This window comes from Odontesthes bonariensis, chromosome 17 (assembly GCF_027942865.1).
Source record: "Odontesthes bonariensis isolate fOdoBon6 chromosome 17, fOdoBon6.hap1, whole genome shotgun sequence".
Lineage (NCBI taxonomy): Eukaryota > Metazoa > Chordata > Actinopteri > Atheriniformes > Atherinopsidae > Odontesthes > Odontesthes bonariensis.
This window is the reverse complement of record NC_134522.1, coordinates 3,012,119-3,033,690: the sequence shown is the minus strand read 5'-3', so window position 1 is coordinate 3,033,690 and position 21,572 is coordinate 3,012,119. Positions and strand designations below refer to the sequence as shown.

Here is a 21,572-nt window from a genome sequence, read left to right as displayed (position 1 = left end):
GACGTGGAAGGAGCTGTTAAACGGACCGATACCTCAACTCTTCTCTGGGGAAAATACCACCGCTGTTTCCAAGCAACTGCGTCATCCACTGGTTGTGTCCTGAACACAGAGAATCCAGAAAGACTTTCTGCATCTGGATAAATACCAACGCTGTCGATGGATGAGACGGAGCTCCATTTATAGATCCCATCTGGCCTGAAGACGCCTCGGGATCTAAAGGAGTCGCTGGAGAGAGGGATGTCTGGGTTTCCCCGCTGGACCTGTTGGCTCCACAACCCGACCTCAGATAAGATAAAAACAACGGATGGATGGACCCTGAGTGAGTTCACCATCACCATGTTGGCCTTTATGGAACCAAAAGTGACCATAAGAGGGTGGAGCTTAACGCCTGAATTTATATAGCTGTATAAAAAAAAATGTTTTGTGTGTGTTTTAGCCTTTAAGTAGATGGTAAATGATGCTGAGATTATTAATTTCACTTTTGCACAAAAAATAAATAGAAATAGAAATTTTGGTATGTTGCAAATTTGCGACAACAGGCATCCTGGTCAATTTGGAGTCAAATTGATATGTAATTTGGTATGTTTGATATGTAATTTGGTATGTTTGATATGTAATTTGGTATGTTTGGTATGTAATTTGGTATGTTTGGTATGCAATTTGGTATGTTTGATATGCAATTTGGTATGTTTGGTATGTAATTTGGTATGTTTGGTATGCAATTTGGTATGTTTGATATGTAATTTGGTATGTTTGGTATGCAATTTGGTATGTTTGATATGCAATTTGGTATGTTTGGTATGCAATTTGGTATGTTTGATATGTAATTTGGTATGTTTGGTATGCAATTTGGTATGTTTGATATGCAATTTGGGATGTTTGGTATGCAATTTGGTATGTTTGATATGCAATTTGGTATGTTTGATATGTAATTTGGTATGTTTGGTATGCAATTTGGTATGTTTGGTATGTAATTTGGTATGTTTGGTATGCAATTTGGTATGTTTGATATGCAATTTGGTATGTTTGGTATGCAATTTGGTATGTTTGATATGCAATTTGGTATGTTTGGTATGCAATTTGGTATGTTTGATATGCAATTTGGTATGTTTGGTATGTAATTTGGTATGTTTGGTATGCAATTTGGTATGTTTGGTATGCAATTTGGTATGTTTGGTATGCAATTTGGTATGTTTGGTATGCAATTTGGTATGTTTGGTATGTAATTTGGTATGTTTGGTGTGTAATTTGGTATGTTTGGTATGCAATTTGGTATGTTTGGTATGCAATTTGGTATGTTTGGTATGCAATTTGGTATGTTTGGTATGTAATTTGCTATGTTTGGTGTGTAATTTGGTATGTTTGGTATGCAATTTGGTATGTTTGGTATGCAATTTGGTATGTTTGGTATGCAATTTGGTATGTTTGGTATGCAATTTGGTATGTTTGGTATGTAATTTGGTATGTTTGGTATGCAATTTGGTATGTTTGGTATGCAATTTGGTATGTTTGGTATGCAATTTGGTATGTTTGGTATGTAATTTGGTATGTTTGGTATGTAATTTGGTATGTTTGGTATGCAATTTGGTATGTTTGGTATGTAATTTGGTATGTTTGGTACGCAGTTATCCTTTAATCAAAAACAGAACACGGTTAACAAGGTTAACATAAGGCGCGGCTGAGCCGGATGACAAGAACGAAACTGTGGAAACAAAACATGATCGTGACTTGGACATGTTTTGTCCTTGGCTTGGCGTTGCGTGGCCTGGCCTGGCGTGGCGTGGCGTGGCCTGGCGTGGCGTGGCGTGGCGTGGCGTGGCGTGGCGTGGCGTGAAGGGTGAATGTGCAAGGTGGAAGCATCTCACAATGACTTTGAGAAAACAGGGAACCTAAGTACTGTGGGTGATGAAAACGAGTTCAGGTGACGTGAGTGAAACTAATGACCTGAACATGGTGGCTGAGGAAAGAGAAACTTTGGGGAAAACAATGGCAAAACTAAAGACTAAACACCAAAGCATGAGAAACTAAAACGTGATAAAACAAAACTAAAAACATGTTCATGACAGTTCGGTGGCATGAAAAATAATTCCAGCTTCATCTTTCAACGCGCTCTCAGTCTCATTGTTTGTATTCTACAAATGTAAAAGGATTTAATCTTCTTACACATCGCAGCATGAAGCATTCACAGTGCTGCACCTCTGTCAATATTCAATAAGCTCCCGACACTCTGATTTTATGTCCAATCCAAAGTTGAAAATGGCAGACTTGTATCCATGTGAAATACAAACGGTTGGTGCACACCCGATAAAATCCACTGAGCCCGCCGGTGAGTGAGGAGGGAGATTCAGATTATTCCCTCATAATAAAAGCTTTGTAACGATCTCTCGGGCCGATGCTGAAACTCTAATTATATAAAGCTGCTAATCAGAGGCTGCGGGTTGGTTTGCACTTTACACACTGATGGTGTCAGAGAAACTGTGTGTGCCAGGAGCAGCTATCAGTGCTAATTACCTCAGCGGGTAATTAATGTGTGCAGGGCAGCGGCGTGATCTGAAAAAACTCATCAAAGCTGACATTTTTAGTTCTGATGAGCTGATTTAAGATATGTGACAACAAAAGTCTGATTTGGGATTCTGATGTTTTAACCAACGATAGTTACTCTGATTACTCTGATTACTCCTCTGATTACTCTGATTACTTTGGACTATTGTGGTGGGATACAGAACTTTACTTGGCTTGGCTTGGCTTTACTTGACCTTCTGAGATGAGTGGAAGATGATGGATGAATGGCCTTTCCAGGCTGACGTGTTTTCTTCAGTTTGCTCGGTTTAAGTTGCTCGGTGGGGCATCCACAGTTGGACGGCTCACTCCAGTCCAGGAGTGAGCCGGGCTGAGTGAACGCTGGCGTGTTTTGTTGCCGCTACTCGGCGGGGCTTCCACTTTGACAGCTCCAAAGGGATTACCTCCTTTTGGTCCTCCACTCGCCAGGCACCGAGAAACACCGACCGGACTGTTAATCACAACGTGTTAGCCAGCCTGGCTAGGTCGGCAAACGCTCCTCTCAGCCATGACAACTCCGGTGTTAACTTCGGTCTCCTGAACATTCGCTCCCTCACGGGCAAAGGACGTCTCATCCAGGATATCCTAACGGACCATAAGTTTGACTTTCTCTGCTTAAATGAGACTTGGCAAGTTCCTGGTGACTTTTCCCAGCTCAATGACTCTATTCCTCCAGGGTTTGTTTACTCCTGTAAACCTCGTGGATCGGGTCGCGGAGGCGGTCTCGCGATTCTTTACCGCGAGAAGTGGAAGGTCCTCCCGGTGGCTGTGCCACCTCTTTCCTCATTGGAATGCCTTGTCTGTCCAATTTCTGAACCCACCCCCATTATCGTTGCCACAGTCTATCGTCCCCCTAAGCCTCACAAAGACTTCTTAAATGAATTATCTGCCCTCCTCATTCACCTCTCCACTCTCTCACCTTATATAATTCTGCTGGGGGATTTCAACATACATATGGACAATACTGCTCTTCCCCTCACCATAGACTTTTCTTCATCACTTGATAGTTTTGGCCTCAAACAGTTCTCTGACTTCCCCACACACATAAAAGGTCACACCCTGTACTTAATTTGCTGCTCTGGTCTTACCCCCTCCAACTGACTGCTGATGAACTCCATATTACGGACCACTTCCTCCTCTCATTTAATGTCACTCTCCGCCTCACCATTTCCAAACCACGCCGTGTCATCTCTTTCCGCAACATCAAGGACATTAACCTGGACTCCCTCTCTTCCCATATTGCTACCCTGACTCTGGATTCTTCTTCCACCCCTGATGCTCTTGCCACCCAATACAACAATGGTCTTACTAACATTCTCAACTCACTTGCTCCTGTCAAATCCCGTTCTGTTTTCTTTACTCGGTCTGCTCCCTGGTTCACTCCTGATCTTCGCTCCATGAAATCTAAATATCGACAGCTTGAACGACTATACAGGAAATCTGGTCTCTCCATCCATAAAGACATTTACTCAGCTCAGCTCTCAGGACTCCATCTCTCATGCTAAAACACAATATTACTCCGGACTTATCTGCTCTAATGCAAGCAGCACCAAGACTCTTTTTTCCGTATTCAACAGCATCTTTAAACCCCCTGACTCCCTACTCCCCCCCACCTCTACTCCTCCGAAACCTGCAATTCTCTCCTCCCTCCCCTCCTCTGATCTTCTACCACCCTGTCAACCATTTTACAGCTTTGATCTCCCACATCCTTCGGTAATATCAGACCTCATCATTAAGTCCAAACCCTCTTCTTGTCTTCTTGACCCCCTCCCTACAGTCCTGGTCAAATCCTGCCTTCCCTCTCTGCTCCCCCTCGTATCAGCCATCATCCATTCCTCACTGTCCACTGGAATTGTTCCCGCTCTCTTCAAGTCTGCAGCTGTCAGTCCCTGAAAAAACCTGGTTCAGACCCCAACGATTTTAATAACCTCCGCCCCATTTCTCACCTTCCTTTCATCTCGAAAATCCTGGAAAAAAATGTTGCTTCCCAACTTCACTCCCATCTCACCAAGTACAGCCTTTATGAACAATTCCAGTCTGGTTTCCGTCCATGCCACAGCACAGAAACAGCCCTTATCAAGATCACCAACGACCTCCTCATGGCAGCTGACTCCGGTGTCATCTCCATTCTCATCCTCCTCGATCTAAGTGCAGCTTTTGACACCATTTCTCACCCCATCCTCCTCAATAGACTCTCCTCCTTAGGCATCACCAGCACCCCCCTGCACTGGTTTCACTCCTACCTCACAGGCCGCACTCAGTTCATACAGCTCAAGTCCTTCTCCTCTCAGCCCTCCCCTGTCACTTCAGGTGTTCCCCAGGGCTCCGTCCTGGGGCCCCTCCTCTTCATCATCTACCTCCTCCCACTTGGCAATATTTTTCGAAAATTTGGTATACATTTCCACTGCTTCGCGGATGACACCCAGCTCTATCTGTCCAGTAAACCTGACGCCGGTCTCCCTCCCTCCTCCCTCACCCACTGCCTCTGAGATTAAATCCTGGTTCACTGCAAACTTCCTTAAACTCAACAGTGATAAAACGGAACTCCTCCTTGTTGGCACCAAATCCACCCTTTCCAAAGTTGACAGTTTTTCCCTCACCATAGACAGCTCCACCGTGTCCCCCTCCCCTCAGGTTAAGAGTCTGGGTGTCATCCTCGACAGCACACTTTCTTTCCACTCCCACACCAATAACATTACCCGGTCTGCATATTTTCATCTACGTAACAGTAATCGTCTCCGCCCCTCTCTCACTCCTCACACCACTGCTGTCCTGGTCCACAGCCTCGTCACCTCCCGCATAGATTATTGCAACTCACTCCTTTTCGGTGTCCCTCACAAATCCCTTCATAAGCTTCAACTGGTTCAAAACTCTGCAGCCCGCATCATCACCAGTACCCCCTCCTTTCACCATATCACGCCCGTCCTCCAGCAGCTTCACTGGCTCCCGGTCAAATTCAGAATTACTTTCAAAACCCTACTGTACACATTCAAGGCCATCCACAACCTCGCCCCCTCGTATCTGTCTGATCTCCTCGCCATTGCCATCCCATCTCGCTCCCTCAGGTCATCCTCCTCCTTCCACCTTTCTGTGCCCTCTGCCCGTCTCAGCACCATGGGGAGCAGAGCTTTCAGTCGCTCTGCTCCCCAACTCTGGAACTCACTCCCACCAGATATCCGCAACATTGACTCTTTACCCCTCTTCAAATCAAAACTCAAAACCCATCTGTTTCAAGCTGCATTCTCCCTCTAGCCTCTTTTTTAACTTGTGTTATTTTATTTATTGTGTTTTTTAATGTGTTGTAAAGTGTCCTTGAGCGTTGAGAAAGGCGCTTTTTTAAAATTAAATGTATTATTATTATTATATTATTACTTTTCTGTCCAGAACATCCACAGATTCTGACTGATATCTGGAGTCCAAACCTCAACCTCGATGTTCAAACTCTCCCTGAAGCACATTTACGTCATCCTGCTGAGAGAGGCCATCAGAAGGGGAGGAGCTGATCACCAGCAACGCTTCGGTGTCGCCTCCCATGGTGCATCCTGGTTCTCCAGGGAAACGAGGCGCACACATCTGTCCAGCCACGTCATGTCAAAGAGAATGAATCAGCCCAGCCCGGTTCCTGCCTTCTGATGCTCATTGAGCCCGTTTCAGGATATCTTCTCTGCAGTATGTGCAGCTGGAAACATCTGTACCATCACGACCAGTTAGCAGCTATCTCAGCTGGAAAGCTGCTAATAGCTTCTGTTTTTGGGGTTTCTCCCCCTGAACACAAGCGGCTCTAATTCTTGTCACCACCCTGTGTTTATGAGCTCAAAGAAAGACTTTTTCTTCGTTACTGAAGCACGGTTTGTAGATATATTTGATCTTTATGCTCTAATCTTTGGTTTAATGTCAAGGATCCAAATTTAATCTTGTAAAAGTTGAGTTGATCCTTGACATTTTCTCTTTAATCCTTTAGATTGGGTCAACTTTACTCTTATTTCTGCTTCATTTATTCATAGTTTATCAAGTTTATTCTCCTGGTTTTGTTTATCTGGTATGTGGATAATGTTCTCAAAGGTGTGGCTTCTTATTATTTTTCTTCCACGTTTCCATAAACCTGTGGTAGTCTGTTGACAACATGCTGAATCCTTTTTATTCCCATTTTAGTACAAACTGTACGAACAGTAGTTCATTCTAATGTTATTATTCATCCCCACAGTGTTGCAGCTACATTATAAATCCTAACAGAGCCTCGTTCTTCCTGTCCACCTCCAGCTTTTTATGCTTTTCGCCTCCAGCCAGGCTTCCATCAAAATAGAGTACGATGAAATTTGAATTGAATTATCAGTAAATTCACCAAAAAAAGCAGTGAAATGGTGGGTTTTCCATTTAGAGCTGATGATGGAAGCTGAATAAATGAATGATTAATGTTACCCGCATGTTCGCTGTTAATAAACTGTAAATAATGTAATTTAATGCTGTTTCCATTGTGGGTTTCACCTTAAACATATTGGCTGTGTTTGAAACTGCATACTTCTCCTACTACTCCTACTAACTTTTTGAGTTAGTATGTGAGTTTGAGTAAGCAGAAGTTCCCGGATGCATACTAGATTCTCCTAAATGTTGGGTATGCATCATGAGGTTACTACTCATACTCAAACTACCCAAGATGCAACGTAACGTGACGTCGCCGATCGTCATTTCCTGTCAAAACGGCAGTTTCAAGCTAGCTACAACGAGGGTAGGTTCACTTCCTGTTTTCAAAACAAAAGCACCAGTTGTATGGTAATGGCTTTCCCTATGATAAAAGGCAACAGCTATTTTATTTTGTGAAAATAACAAGTGCGTTGCTCACTGCGGCTAGCTTTAGTGGCGCCGAATTCGTGGGAACAAAATTGTAAACAGCCGGTATTTTGTCAGGTTTTTAACACGTTGGGGATCTAAACGACTACTTTCTCACCTGAAAATGTTTCAAATGTTGCTAAAGTTTACAGAGTTTAGAGCTTAAGGGAAATCAGCTTCAGGCCGGCTGATTTCGGCTCGGACAGGAGCGAAATGCATTGTGGGTAAACGCTCTGCATACTGTCTGATCGATGAGTATGTAGTATGCAGTATGTAGTATGTAGTATGCAGTATGTAATATGTAGTATGCAGTATGTAGTATGCAGTATGTAGTATGTAGTATGCAGTATGTAGTATGTAGTATGCAGTATGTAGTATGCAGTATGTAGTATGCAGTATGTAGTATGCAGTATGCAGTATGTAGTATGCAGTATGTAGTATGCAGTATGCAGTATGCAGTATGTAGTATGCAGTATGCAGTATGCAGTATGCCGTATGCCGTATGTAGTATGTAGTATGCAGTATGTAGTATGCAGTATGCCGTATGCCGTATGTAGTATGTAGTATGCAGTATGTAGTATGTAGTATGTAGTATGCAGTATGCCGTATGTAGTATGTAGTATGCAGTATGTAGTATGCAGTATGCCGTATGCCGTATGTAGTATGTAGTATGCAGTATGTAGTATGCAGTATGCCGTATGCCGTATGTAGTATGTAGTATGCAGTATGCAGTATGCAGTATGCCGTATGCCGTATGCAGTATGTAGTATGCAGTATGCAGTATGCCGTATGTAGTATGTAGTATGCAGTATGTAGTATGCAGTATGCCGTATGCCTTATGTAGTATGTAGTATGCAGTATCTAGTATGCAGTATGTAGTATTCAGTATGCCGTATGCCGTATGTAGTATAAAGTATGCCGTATGTAGTATGCAGTATGCAGTATGCAGTATGTAGTATGCAGTATGCTGTATGCAGTATGTAGTATGCAGTATGTAGTATGTAGTATGTAGTATGCAGTATGCCGTATGCAGTATGCACTATGTAGTATGCAGTATGTAGTATGCAGTATGCAGTATGTAGTATGTAGTATGCAGTATGCCGTATGCAGTATGCAGTATGTAGTATGCAGTATGTAGTATGCAGTATGCAGTATGCAGTATGCCGTATGTAGTATGCAGTATGTAGTATGCAGTATGTAGTATGCAGTATGCCGTATATAGTATGCAGTATGCAGTATGTAGTATGCAGTATGCAGTATGCAGTATGCAGTATGGAGTATGTAGTATGCAGTATGCAGTATGTAGTATGCAGTATGTAGTATGCAGTATGCAGTATGCAGTATGCCGTATGTAGTATGCAGTATGTAGTATGCAGTATGTAGTATGCAGTATGCCGTATATAGTATGCAGTATGCAGTATGTAGTATGCAGTATGCAGTATGTAGTATGCAGTATGTAGTATGCCGTATGCAGTATGCCGTATGTAGTATGCAGTATGTAGTATGCAGTATGCCGTATGCAGTATGCCGTATGTACTATGCAGTATGTAGTATGCAGTATGTAGTATGCAGTATGTAGTATGTAGTATGCAGTATGTAGTATGCAGTACGCCGTATGTAGTATGCAGTATGTAGTATGTAGTATAGTATCGGCCTGCATGCAGAGGCTGAGTGCAAAGATGAGTGTGGACGTTTGTGGCAGTATGTAGTATGTAGTATGCAGTACGCCGTATGTAGTATGCAGTATGTAGTATGTAGTATAGTATCGGCCTGCGTGCAGAGGCTGAGTGCAGAGATGAGTGTGGACGTTTGTGGCAGTATGTAGTATGTAGTATGCAGTATGTAGTATGTAGTATGCAGTATGTAGTATGTAGTATGCAGTATGTAGTATGCCGTATGTAGTATGTAGTATGCAGTATGTAGTATGCAGTATGCCGTATGCCTTATGTAGTATGTAGTATGCAGTATGTAGTATGCAGTATGCCGTATGCCGTATGTAGTATAAAGTATGCCGTATGTAGTATGCAGTATGCAGTATGCAGTATGTAGTATGCAGTATGCTGTATGCAGTATGTAGTATGCAGTATGTAGTATGCAGTATGCCGTATGTAGTATGCAGTATGTAGTATGCAGTATGCCGTATGCAGTATGCAGTATGCAGTATGCCGTATGTAGTATGCAGTATGTAGTATGCAGTATGTAGTATGCAGTATGCCGTATATAGTATGCAGTATGCAGTATGTAGTATGCAGTATGCCGTATGTAGTATGCAGTATGTAGTATGCCGTATGCAGTATGCAGTATGCCGTATGTAGTATGCAGTATGTAGTATGCAGTATGCCGTATGCAGTATGCAGTATGCCGTATGTAGTATGCAGTATGTAGTATGCAGTATGCCGTATGTAGTATGCAGTATGTAGTATGCAGTATGTAGTATGCAGTATGTAGTATGCAGTATGTAGTATGCAGTATGTAGTATGCAGTATGCCGTATGTAGTATGCAGTATGTAGTATGCAGTATGTAGTATGCAGTATGCCGTATGTAGTATGCAGTATGCAGTATGTAGTATGCAGTATGTAGTATGCAGTATGTAGTATGCAGTATGCCGTATGCAGTATGCCGTATGTACTATGCAGTATGTAGTATGCAGTATGTAGTATGCAGTATGTAGTATGTAGTATGCAGTATGTAGTATGCCGTATGCAGTATGCCGTATGTAGTATGCAGTATGTAGTATGCAGTATGCCGTATGCAGTATGCCGTATGTACTATGCAGTATGTAGTATGCAGTATGTAGTATGCAGTACGCCGTATGTAGTATGCAGTATGTAGTATGTAGTATAGTATCGGCCTGCATGCAGAGGCTGAGTGCAAAGATGAGTGTGGACGTTTGTGGCAGTATGTAGTATGTAGTATGCAGTACGCCGTATGTAGTATGCAGTATGTAGTATGTAGTATAGTATCGGCCTGCGTGCAGAGGCTGAGTGCAGAGATGAGTGTGGACGTTTGTGGCAGTATGTAGTATGTAGTATGCAGTATGTAGTATGTAGTATGCAGTATGTAGTATGTAGTATGCAGTATGTAGTATGCCGTATGTAGTATGTAGTATGCAGTATGTAGTATGCAGTATGCCGTATGCCTTATGTAGTATGTAGTATGCAGTATGTAGTATGCAGTATGCCGTATGCCGTATGTAGTATAAAGTATGCCGTATGTAGTATGCAGTATGCAGTATGCAGTATGTAGTATGCAGTATGCTGTATGCAGTATGTAGTATGCAGTATGTAGTATGCAGTATGCCGTATGTAGTATGCAGTATGTAGTATGCAGTATGCCGTATGCAGTATGCAGTATGCAGTATGCCGTATGTAGTATGCAGTATGTAGTATGCAGTATGTAGTATGCAGTATGCCGTATATAGTATGCAGTATGCAGTATGTAGTATGCAGTATGCCGTATGTAGTATGCAGTATGTAGTATGCCGTATGCAGTATGCAGTATGCCGTATGTAGTATGCAGTATGTAGTATGCAGTATGCCGTATGCAGTATGCAGTATGCCGTATGTAGTATGCAGTATGTAGTATGCAGTATGCCGTATGTAGTATGCAGTATGTAGTATGCAGTATGTAGTATGTAGTATAGTATCGGCCTGCATGCAGAGGCTGAGTGCAGAGATGAGTGTGGACGTTTGTGGCAGTATGTAGTATGTAGTATGCAGTATGTAGTATGTAGTATGCAGTATGTAGTATGTAGTATGCAGTATGCAGTATGTAGTATGCAGTATGCAGTATGTAGTATAGTATCGGCCTGCATGCAGAGGCTGAGTGCAGAGATGAGTGTGGACGTTTGTGGCAATATGCAGTATGTAGTATGAAGTATGTAGTATGTAGTATAGTAGTGTATAGAGTGCAGAGATGAGTGTGGACGTTTGTGGCAGTATGTAGTATAGTATCCGGCTCCGGGCTACAGCCGGACCCTGAGAAAGCTCCTCCGCCTCAGATTAAGACTCCCCTGCAGAACGCTTTGAGCCACTCTGACAGCGGCAGTGATGTTTATAGGTCACGCTTTCGTGCACGTACAGTATGAGTGTGCAGCGATGCGCGGCGGAGGAAACAAACAGCCACACGGGCTGATTCCTGCCGGTGTGCAGAGCTCGTAGGTCTGACCCCGCAGATGGGAGTCAGGTGGAAGGAAAAAGCGCAGATGTGGAGGGAAAAGTGCTGATGTGCTGTTGATGCTGCACTGGGCCGGATTACAGCCTCTTCAGCAGGACTCTCAGAGGGGCAGTTGATCCAACCACCTTTAAGGATTTGGATGTCATGCCTCTTATCTTCAAATGCAGTTAAAGATGCACATTGTGCATTTTTTCCCCCCCAGTGGCAACAAATTGTAAACAGAGATAATACTCTGTTTAGTTATGCTCGATTATGTGGCACCAAAGGATGTATAAGGTGTTGTAAGAAGGCAGCTTTTAAAACCTTAGATGGCCAACATTTACCCGCTGAAACGGGCTCATCTTACCTTCAGGTAAAGCTGCTGCAATTACATCCAGTTCAGTCCAATCACGCTTTATTCGTGAATAAATATTACATATTATATATTATTATAATATATTATATTATATTATAATATATTATAATATAATATAATATAATATAATATAATATAATATAATATAATATAATATAATATAATATAATATAATATATTATATAATATATTATATAATATATTATTATATTATAATATAATATATTATAAATGATAACGCTGCAGTATTGATTATCATTAAAGATGGACGACTAAATAAAACATAAAGCAGCTGAAGTGCAGCAGAGAGGAAGGTGTGGTAGAAACCTTCAGAGGCCTCCATCAGCGGGCTCGGCTGCTGTTTCTGTAGCTTAGCAACAGCTCGGCTGATGATGTCACACACAGCGTCAGCAGGAAAGAATAGAAAAAAAAAGCTTTTTGTCGTTTCACGGTCAGAAAACAAAAGAGAACTGAGGTGGTAACAGAACGTAAGATGTAACGTGGGCCGATTTTACTCAGAACCACGTTTCTGTAGAACTCGGTGCTGTTGTTGTTTTGGGTTTGTTTGTTTTTATGTCCTGAAGCGTCTAACTTAGAGCAGCAGGGACGGTCCAGGATGAGAGGCCGGTGGCCGCCCTTCCTGGTTCTGGTTCTGGTTCTGGTTCTGATGGAGGTTTCTTCCTGTTAAAAGGAGTTTTTTCTCCCCACAGTCGCCTCGTGCAGCTCAGGACGGGGGTCCAATCAGACAGAAGTTTCTGTTAATCTGCTGGTTTCCTTAGCTGGATTTGATTGGATTATGATTGTTTTACAATGAACTGGACTGTAGTTCTCTCGACTGAATTCTATCTTTGAAGATGACTGATTTGTTGGGATTTGGAGCTTTATAGATAAAACTGAACTGAAGATGAACCTTTCAGTTTTTTTTATCCCTGCTCTGCCTTGTTCTTGCTTTTCTGAACATCCGAGCTGTGCTGCTCATAGTGTGGAACAGGAGTCCGAACCAACTTATATCTCAGACCTCCTGCTGCTGTTTAGACTCTTTAATGACCTCTGAGCTGGTCCTTATAGATCGACTCCTCAGCTCCAACGAAAGCATTTATCCCACAACACACAGCATTCGTCATAAGTCTTTTGTGAGGCATCCTTTGGTTGGATGTGAACAGCAAAGCACACCAGGGATAATTCCTGGTGTTTGTGAACACACCTGATACAGCAGCCTGCGTTCTTCAGGAGCTGCAGATTAAACGGTGTGAGAGCTAAAAGTCTCCATCTTTGACGGTTTAAAGAAATTATTCTACCTGTTTGTTGGCTTCTGCATGATGAGCTGCGATTAAAGGCCTCTGTTCTGTATGCCACTCCGTCGCTATCCGCCAATCCGACTCTGTGGTCACGCAGAGGCTAATAATCCTTTCGAAGTTCTCCGTCAGGATGTCGGATACCCAAGGCAGTTCACCTCCCGATCAGTAGGCGTCGCTACGTTAGACGACACAATCTTGCGACATCTATGGTGAAAGTCGTTGATTGATTGTTTAATTTCCGGCTCCGTTCCACTCCTCACAGTGAATGATGGCGACCGAGAGAGAAAGACTGTGTTCGAAACCGCATACTACTCCTACTACTCCTACTAACTTTCTGAGTTAGTATGCGAGTTTGAGTAAGCGAGAAGTTCCCGGATGCACACTAGATTCTCCGAAATGTTGGGTATGCATCATGAGGTTACTACTCATACTCAAACTACCCAAGATGCAACGTAACGTGACGTCGCCGATCGTCATTTCCTGTCAAAAACGGCAGTTTCAAGCTAGCTACAACGAGGGTAGGTTCACTTCCTGTTTTCAAAACAAAAGCACCAATTGTATCGTAATGGCTTTCCCTATGATAAAAGGCAACGGGTATTTTATTTTGGGAAAATAACAGGAAGTGCGTTGCTCACTGCGGCTAGCTTTAGTAGCGCCGAATTCGTGGGAACAAAATGGTAAACAGCCAGTATTTTGTCAGGTTTTCAACACGTTGGGGATCTAAACGACTACTTTCTCTCCTGAAAATGTTTCAAATGTTGCTAAAGTTTACAGAGTTTAGAGCTTAAGAGAAATCAGCTTCAGGCCGGCTGATTTCGGCTCGGGCAGGAGCGAAATGCATTGTGGGTAAACGCTCTGCATACTGTCTGATCGATGAGTATGTAGTATGGTAGTATGTAGTATGTAGTACGGAAGTATGGAAGTATGGAAGTATGGAAGTATGGAAGTATGTAGTATGTAGTATGTAGTATGCGGTTTCGAACACAGCCAAAGACTGTTGTTGGAGTTGGAGCCGACCAATCACAACCCTTGCGGTCTCCGCTGGTCTCCGTCTCCTCGACGGATAGATAGGACAGCGTCTCCGTGGTTCTCCGTAGATGACCATAAATCAGGCTTAATGCTTTCACATTAAAGGTCTGACTACAGGCGCACTTTAAAGTTGGGGGCTGGCTTGACCAGAGAGAAGTTTTCTGTGCTGTAGCCTGGGCGCGCTAATGACGATGTGCACGATGTGCGCTCCGGTCTTTCCCAAATAGAAGTTACTGCCAAGTGGTCACGTGTCCGTCCTTCCAGATAAAGCCATCCGACACATGTTCCCCGAAATGAAAGACTTCTTAAAAACATAAGAAGTTATTGTGTCAAGGTAAAGGCATTCATCATAACTCGTGGTTTAAAATAGTTTTTCAATGATTTTTATTTCACTAAGTAAGTCGGTTACAGTGATCGTATGAAGCTTCTCCGCACCATCGTAGAAAGAAAAATACAGATTTTTCACTACAGGACACTGAAGTGGAAAAGTGAGATAAACAAAGCACAGTGTACTTAAATGTACATATACATATCTATATGTCTATGTATATATATATAGATTTAGATTTATATATTTATAGACATATGAGAAATACACATAAGGAGTATTTTTGGCAGGAAAAACATTTAAAAAAAAGTTTCAATAATTGTAATTTCACGTACAAACACAAAATTCAGTGAGTTACTGACACAGTGTCCTCTTCTGAGGGGGTGCACACAAAACAAAAAAACTGCAAAAGTCCATTTTTCGTGCTACATTTCAATAAACAAAAAATACATGAACACAAAGATGCTTCAACACATTGAGACGGACGGTAAATATTTCGTACAAACACTCAGTCAGAACGGTGTTTCACAGTGTGCTGCTGACTGGGAGGGAGTCAAAGTGGAAAACAGTTTAAAAGCTGTACAAAAGCTACAGAGTGAGCCGCAAAGCACCTGGATGCCATGGTGGTTAAACTGTGTGGGGGGGGGTATATTCCAAGTTGTGCATTAATGGGTCCAGAAGGTGAGTTAATGTATGTGGAGACTGAAGAGCACCGTTAATTAGATGCTATTTAAACACCCAGCTGTGATGCATTTGGTACTTTTTAAAGGACTAAACCTTTAAAAACAGCTTAGAAATGACTTCCAGTCGGTGTGATAGAAAATGTGTGCAAAGGAACACTCTTTTTGACCTGCTAAATTCACTCAAAACGACTGTTTGTTTATTATTCTGGCATCTGTAATGCGGATGCCTGGCCTGCCGTTATTACCCTTGTTAGCACGTTAGCACGTTAGCTGTAGCTAACCTGTCACCAGATGAAAACGCAGCATTTTACACCTCTAGAAACAACGAATAACCACAAACACACTCAGGAAGGGGGATCGAATCAAAGAAAAGTTTCAGTATAATCTGTCGGCAGCATCTTTTGAACTGGCATTGCATGAAGTGGACTGATTTGTACTTTAATTGGATTAACATTATTTCACAGCGGATTGGACTGCATCTCTAAAGTGTCTTCAGAGGACATTTATTGGGATTTGACGCCGTATAAATGACACATTATATTATTTTACTGATATAAATGTTGGTGTGCCAGAGTGAAGCTCTCCTCACCATTTAAGTGTGATTATTTTTAATATTTCTACTGGAAAAATGTTTTTCCACCTGAGGAAGGAGTTAGGTACCTGGACTGCTGCATCATAACGATGTATCTTTGCCGCTACACAATAACAAATGTGATTCTCAAATTTGCTGGCGAGAGATAAGAACCATTTTGGAAAAATCCTAGGAAAATGTTGAAGTTACGGAGTTGGGACGGTGCCAATGGAATGTTTTTGCCTTTCTGGATAATCTGGTGTGCCACATGGAATCCCCCGGTAACAAGCGTAGTACATGTTGCTTACATGGTTGATAAGGCACATATTCATATTGCCAGAGAGGCTTTATGAAATGCAAAATGGTAACATGTGAAACAGTTTATATCCTTAGTTTCTAGAAATGTAAAATAACCATGTTGTATAACTATGTTTGTTGCCTTTAGAGGCTGTTTCTGTCCACTTCAGTGGTGGTAAAAAAAAAAAAAAAAGTGTTGTATTTGTGCATAAATCAGCATAAACACAACACTATTTCACATTTTCTCCATTTTTTTTCTATCTTTTTTTTGTTAGTTTTCTTATTCCTGACCCAATTTTAACAGTAATGTATTTCAGAGGGCAGAAATTTAGAAGGTGTTGTGGGGGGTGGGGGTCTGTTTTTAGGGAAGCCGTGACGTTTCCGTGAACTTACCCAAACAGTGAGCGAAAATCAAAGTAAAATGTGATTTAAAACAAAGCATAACTTTAAAACTAAAGCATGCATGGGAAGTTTCTAGGTGAGATAAACTCCTTCCTTGTCGTCTCTTCTCTGCTAAACCCAACGTACAACCTAATACGCACTTTATCGGCTCATAATGTCGGCCGTACATCTTTCATAACTCCAGCTGTTGCACGTGATAGGCATGCATTTCCCTCACAATGAAAGCCCTTCTAAAAAGAGGAAGATTAATATCCAATTAAATTCAGAAGGTGTGTCAAAGTGTAAAGCAACAGCTTTGTGTATTTATGTTAGCTTGGTGTTTCCATATATTGTTCATAAAAAACATCTTTAAATTTTTTCAGTCCAACCACAATTTAGCCAACCAGCTAGAAAATTAAGCTAGCTAGCATTTTTCAGTTAGCTCGTGTTAGCTAGCTCCGATTCACTGGCGCGCTAAAGATGATATGTCAGCATATTAGCTAAATTTACCTGCAATGCTACATCAGAATACTGGGAATACATCAGAATACAACATACTGTTTCACTTACAGCTGCTCTGAATATCGGAGGTCTTTAAAAAAGAACATTTGTTACGAGCCACATTGGACATTAGCTTAATAAGACTTGCTAGCTTGTTATATTACGATAAATATTGTAAGCTTCACTCCCCTGTAGCACTCTTTCTAGTCTTTCTAGATGTCATTAGCTCACACAAAACTACTGTAATCAAATCAAATTTCATAATTGTTTAGTTTTAATTTGGTCTCAAATACATGTAACAAAAATTTCTGGCTCTTTAGCCGCTTTGTGCTTCATATCTGAACCAGGTAACTTGTCTTTCTGCTGTTTGGTGCTGAGCAGGTGTAGAGTGATTATTATCAGAGCTTTTTAAGGGGATGAACAGCAAAGTAGTGGGACTACAGGAGGACTTATACCCAAGGACAAAACTAATCTGTTGGCCGGTCTTTAATAACCGGTTCTCTGTTCAGGTAAGTGGCCCAATAGACGAGGTTAAAACTCCCGAAAAGCACCGGGAACATGATCCGGGAGATGCGGTCGATCTTACTGACGCTGTTGAAGGTCTTCTTGTTCTGCTCGGGCTTGGTTTCTGTTGTGTTTTTGTTGGGCTCGTTCAGGCCACACTTGGAAATGGTGGGCAGCGTGGAGTCTTTGGTGATGTTGGGTGCGTAGTTGGCCACGGCCACAGCGTAGGCGTTGTTTTTCTTCATGACAGCGGCTTCTTTTTTCTGCAGGGAAAAGGGTCAGAGGCCTTTTGTTACTCAAACATCCTATGTGTGGCATGTTTAACAGTGGTCAATTTTGAGATTTTGGGCCAGTCTACTCCTTCAACATGTGTTCTTTCAGCCTGCTATAAAGAAAACGTTGAAAATATAAATTAAAATGTTTATTTTATTACATTTCGTTTACTCGCGGCAGCACGTTTCGCCCGAATTTACCAAAAAGTATCAGTATCTCAGCCTATGGAGCACCTACTAACACCAAACTTTCCAGTTAAACACTTAGCAGTATTATGAAGATATTTACGGAAGGATGTGTTGATTAATCATTCCTGGCCTGATTTATGTGACATAATAAAAAAATATGGCGACAATTGATGTTTTTGAGGCTATGGGCAGTATATTTTGATTTCCTAGGAAATTAAATCAGATATCCTGAAATCCCTCTGTAATTTTGTTTTCATTTTGTGTGTGAACAAAATGCAGAAATAATTTTGCACCTGGCTTTATCATATGTTCAGATCTAGCTTCCGGAAATATATGCAAATGTGCGCATATTTAACGAGATAATGCATATTTTGCATAATTAAACATACAAATTTCTAAAACTTGTAATACAATTTCTTTTCATACTTGTATAAGTAATCAACTGAGGAAGTTTCATGGTGATATGTATTATTTTAAAATATTACCCTATTCACCTGTAGTGTCTCGCCTTAAGACAAACCGTTTTAAACTGCTTTTTGTGGGATTTTCTGGCTCTTTGGACTACGTTAATTCACAGTTATAATGAGTTACGGTTGTAAATTGAAGACACATTTAACTAGACAACCAGCATGCAAGCACAAGGAATCCATTTACTGTCCACTATAACTATTGATTGATGATCCAAACGGTGTGGAAATGCATTTATGCTGCGCACAGATGGAATAAACATCCTGCTGATGATAATCATACCCCCAACTATAGCCACTTCTGCTGTTTCCTGTGCCTTTGTTGAGTTCAATTTGATATCTAATTTAAATATCTTTATTGAACCTGTTTGAACCCTTTTCCTTCAGTATTTTCTAAGTTCTACACACATAAACCAGCCCTGTCTTGTCTATGATGGGTGCCGATAGCTTTAAGCTTGTTAGTTTTTTAGTTAATTCCACTCCCAACTGCATTACACGAGCCAGACTTTGAACATTTGAACATTTTGCTGCATTCGTCTGGTTTTGGTCACACCAACATGGCTACGGGGAAGGATCCAGCCTTCAGTTGTGATACAACCAAAGCTTAACAGCTGACAACAAGGTGTTGTTTTCAACAACTGCTGCTCATTTCTCCCACTCCAAACATACCCAGAGCGCTCGATATAATCTCTCTCCGCAGCACTGATAAGGTAACAGTTGAGATTTCCGTCTGATTACACTTCCTTGTGAGCCGGGTTTGTGCAGCAACACATACTCCTTCTCTTCAACGCATCTCCTTCTCTGAGCTCGTAGATGTGAAACATCAGAACTTATGCTCTGAATGTGACATCGTAAATGCAATTCTAGACCTCGAAAGTCCTGATGATCAAATAAAAAAGCACGATTTTGCTGATGGTATGATTATAGATTCCATCCATCCATCCATTTCCTATATCTGGGGGGGGGGGGCTGTAGCCTATCCCAGCTGTCATTAGGAGAGACGCAGGGTATTTACGGTCATTTCTAGGGCTGGGCGAGTTAACTCGTTATTATCGCGTTAACTTTTTAATTATTTAACACTGATAAATATTTTATCGCGCATTAACGTAGATGTTAGGTTTTTTTTTTTCAAAAACTAAATTTTTTTTAATTATAATTATTTTTTTTAGCTTTTGTGCCTTTAATGGAAAGTTCAGAGAGACAGGAAGCAGGGGGCAGAGAGAGGGGGAACAACACGCAGCACAGGGCCGTCCGATGCGGGACTCGAACCGGGTTTTTATTTTGGCTTTTATTTTGTAAAAGTCTGTTGCTCACAGGCTTTTATTACACGAGTTTTCATGCAATTTCAGACGGTTCACAAGAGTAAAAAACTGATCGGATCACATTACAATGTGGATAAGAGTCAGAGCTGCTGAAAAATACAGATGGATTCAAAGAAAAACATACAAAACATATGCATTTGATGCCTTAAAAGTGTACAGAAAAGCACATTTCTATAAATCAAAGTAAAAAAATAAAATAAATTTGGTACACAGAAAACTACCTGATGGTAGCAGGCAGAACACCATCCTCTAACTCCACCTCCTACACTTCTCCTAAAACTGATTTATTTCAGCCTCGGTCCTCATGAAGAGGGTTCAGGGCTGCCGTGGTGACTAATGAGGAGAGGGCACTTTCTGTCCTACTGGCTATAAAAAGCTGCAGCCTGTGTTACTCATCTGAGCAAACACAGATCAGGCTTCTCTCTAAATATCACCATATATTTCACCTCCAGCCACCACAGCCGTGTTGCGTTTTCACGTTTCAAATCAGCAGCGTTTGACCAAACTGTCGGGTTAGGTTCTGGTTTCAGTTGTTTCCCTGGAAACGAAGAGGACAGGTGTCCTCCGTTCAACAGAACACAGTTTTAAGACTTAGACTTTCTTTTATTGTCATTGCACAAAAATCACACGTGAGTTTTGACAACGAAATGTCGTTCCTCGACTTCCGGTCAACATTGCTAGATTGCTAGATATTCAAACTATACAGATATAAAGCTATACAGACTGTACAATATAAAAACGGTACGGAAGTGCTATGTGCCAGCACTCGGAATCAAGAATATAAAAAAATAAATAAAATGCACTTAGTGCAAAAGTGTTGCTAAAATATTGCACTCAGCCTGAGGGAAATTGCACAAACAGAAGTGTGTAAAGTACAGATGTGCGTTTTAACACAGTTTTAACAGTTTTAACACCATTTTAACACCGTTTTAACACAGTGTTAACACTGTTTTAACAGTTTTAAGCACATCACTCCTGTTCTCAACTCCCTCCATTGGCTTCCTGTCCTTTATAGAACTGATTTTAAACTCCACTCCCATAACTTTTCCTGCCGCTGCTATGCAGACGACACCCAGCTGATTCTGTCTTTTCCCCCTTCTGACGCCCCAGTGGAGGCATTGCTGCGTGCCTGGCAGACATCTCGGGGTGGATGTAGATGTATCACCTTAAGCTCAACCTGAGACTGAGCTGGTGTTTCTCCCGTTCAGAGACCTGCCCATCACCATGGTGACTCCGTGGTGACGTCAACTCGTACTGCGAGGACTCTGGGTGTGACCCTGTTCGACCAACTGTGGTTCTCTGGTGCTGGCCTACAGGGCAGTGGAAGGAGCAGCTCCTTCATACCTCCAGGCTATCCAGCCCTGCACCCCCGCCCGACCACTTCGCTCTGCGGCCTCCAGGCGGCCGGCTGCCCCCCCACTCAGCGGTCCCTGCGCACCATCCACACGGGCACGGCTTTTCTCTGTTCTGGCGCCTCGATGATAGCCTGGCTGACGCCTGGCTTCTGGATGAGATGGTGGTCTGGGAACTAGGTGTGCATTTTCTCGTATTTGAGGCGTGGTTTACGAATGCCTAGAGCCGTTTATTGGGCGCTACGAATGTCTATCAAATGGCGTCTGGTTCTTCCCATGCTGCTTTGCGCGCGATTCATAGCCAATTGTATCACTTATACCAGATGACATATGTAGAGCGACAGAAATTCGACGAGGAAGAAGAAGAAAAAAAAGTAAAATAAAAGTAAACTTGCGTTCTTAGCTACTTAAAACACTTTCTAAGGCTGCATCGAACGGTAACGTTGTGTCCCCCCCCGTA

General features: G+C 41.9%; 1 protein-coding gene across 1 annotated transcript in view; it reads right to left on the bottom strand.

Moving 5' to 3' along the window:
• Positions 1 to 14,612: 14,612 nt before the first annotated feature.
• gabra2a (gamma-aminobutyric acid type A receptor subunit alpha2a) overlaps positions 14,613 to 21,572 on the bottom strand; it is a 49,019-nt gene continuing 42,059 nt past the window's right edge. The window contains exon 10 of the mRNA XM_075448559.1: positions 14,613 to 17,773. Within this exon, the coding sequence (XP_075304674.1) occupies positions 17,474 to 17,773 (300 nt within the window). The 3' untranslated portion in view covers positions 14,613 to 17,473. The remainder of the gene's footprint in view (positions 17,774 to 21,572) is intronic.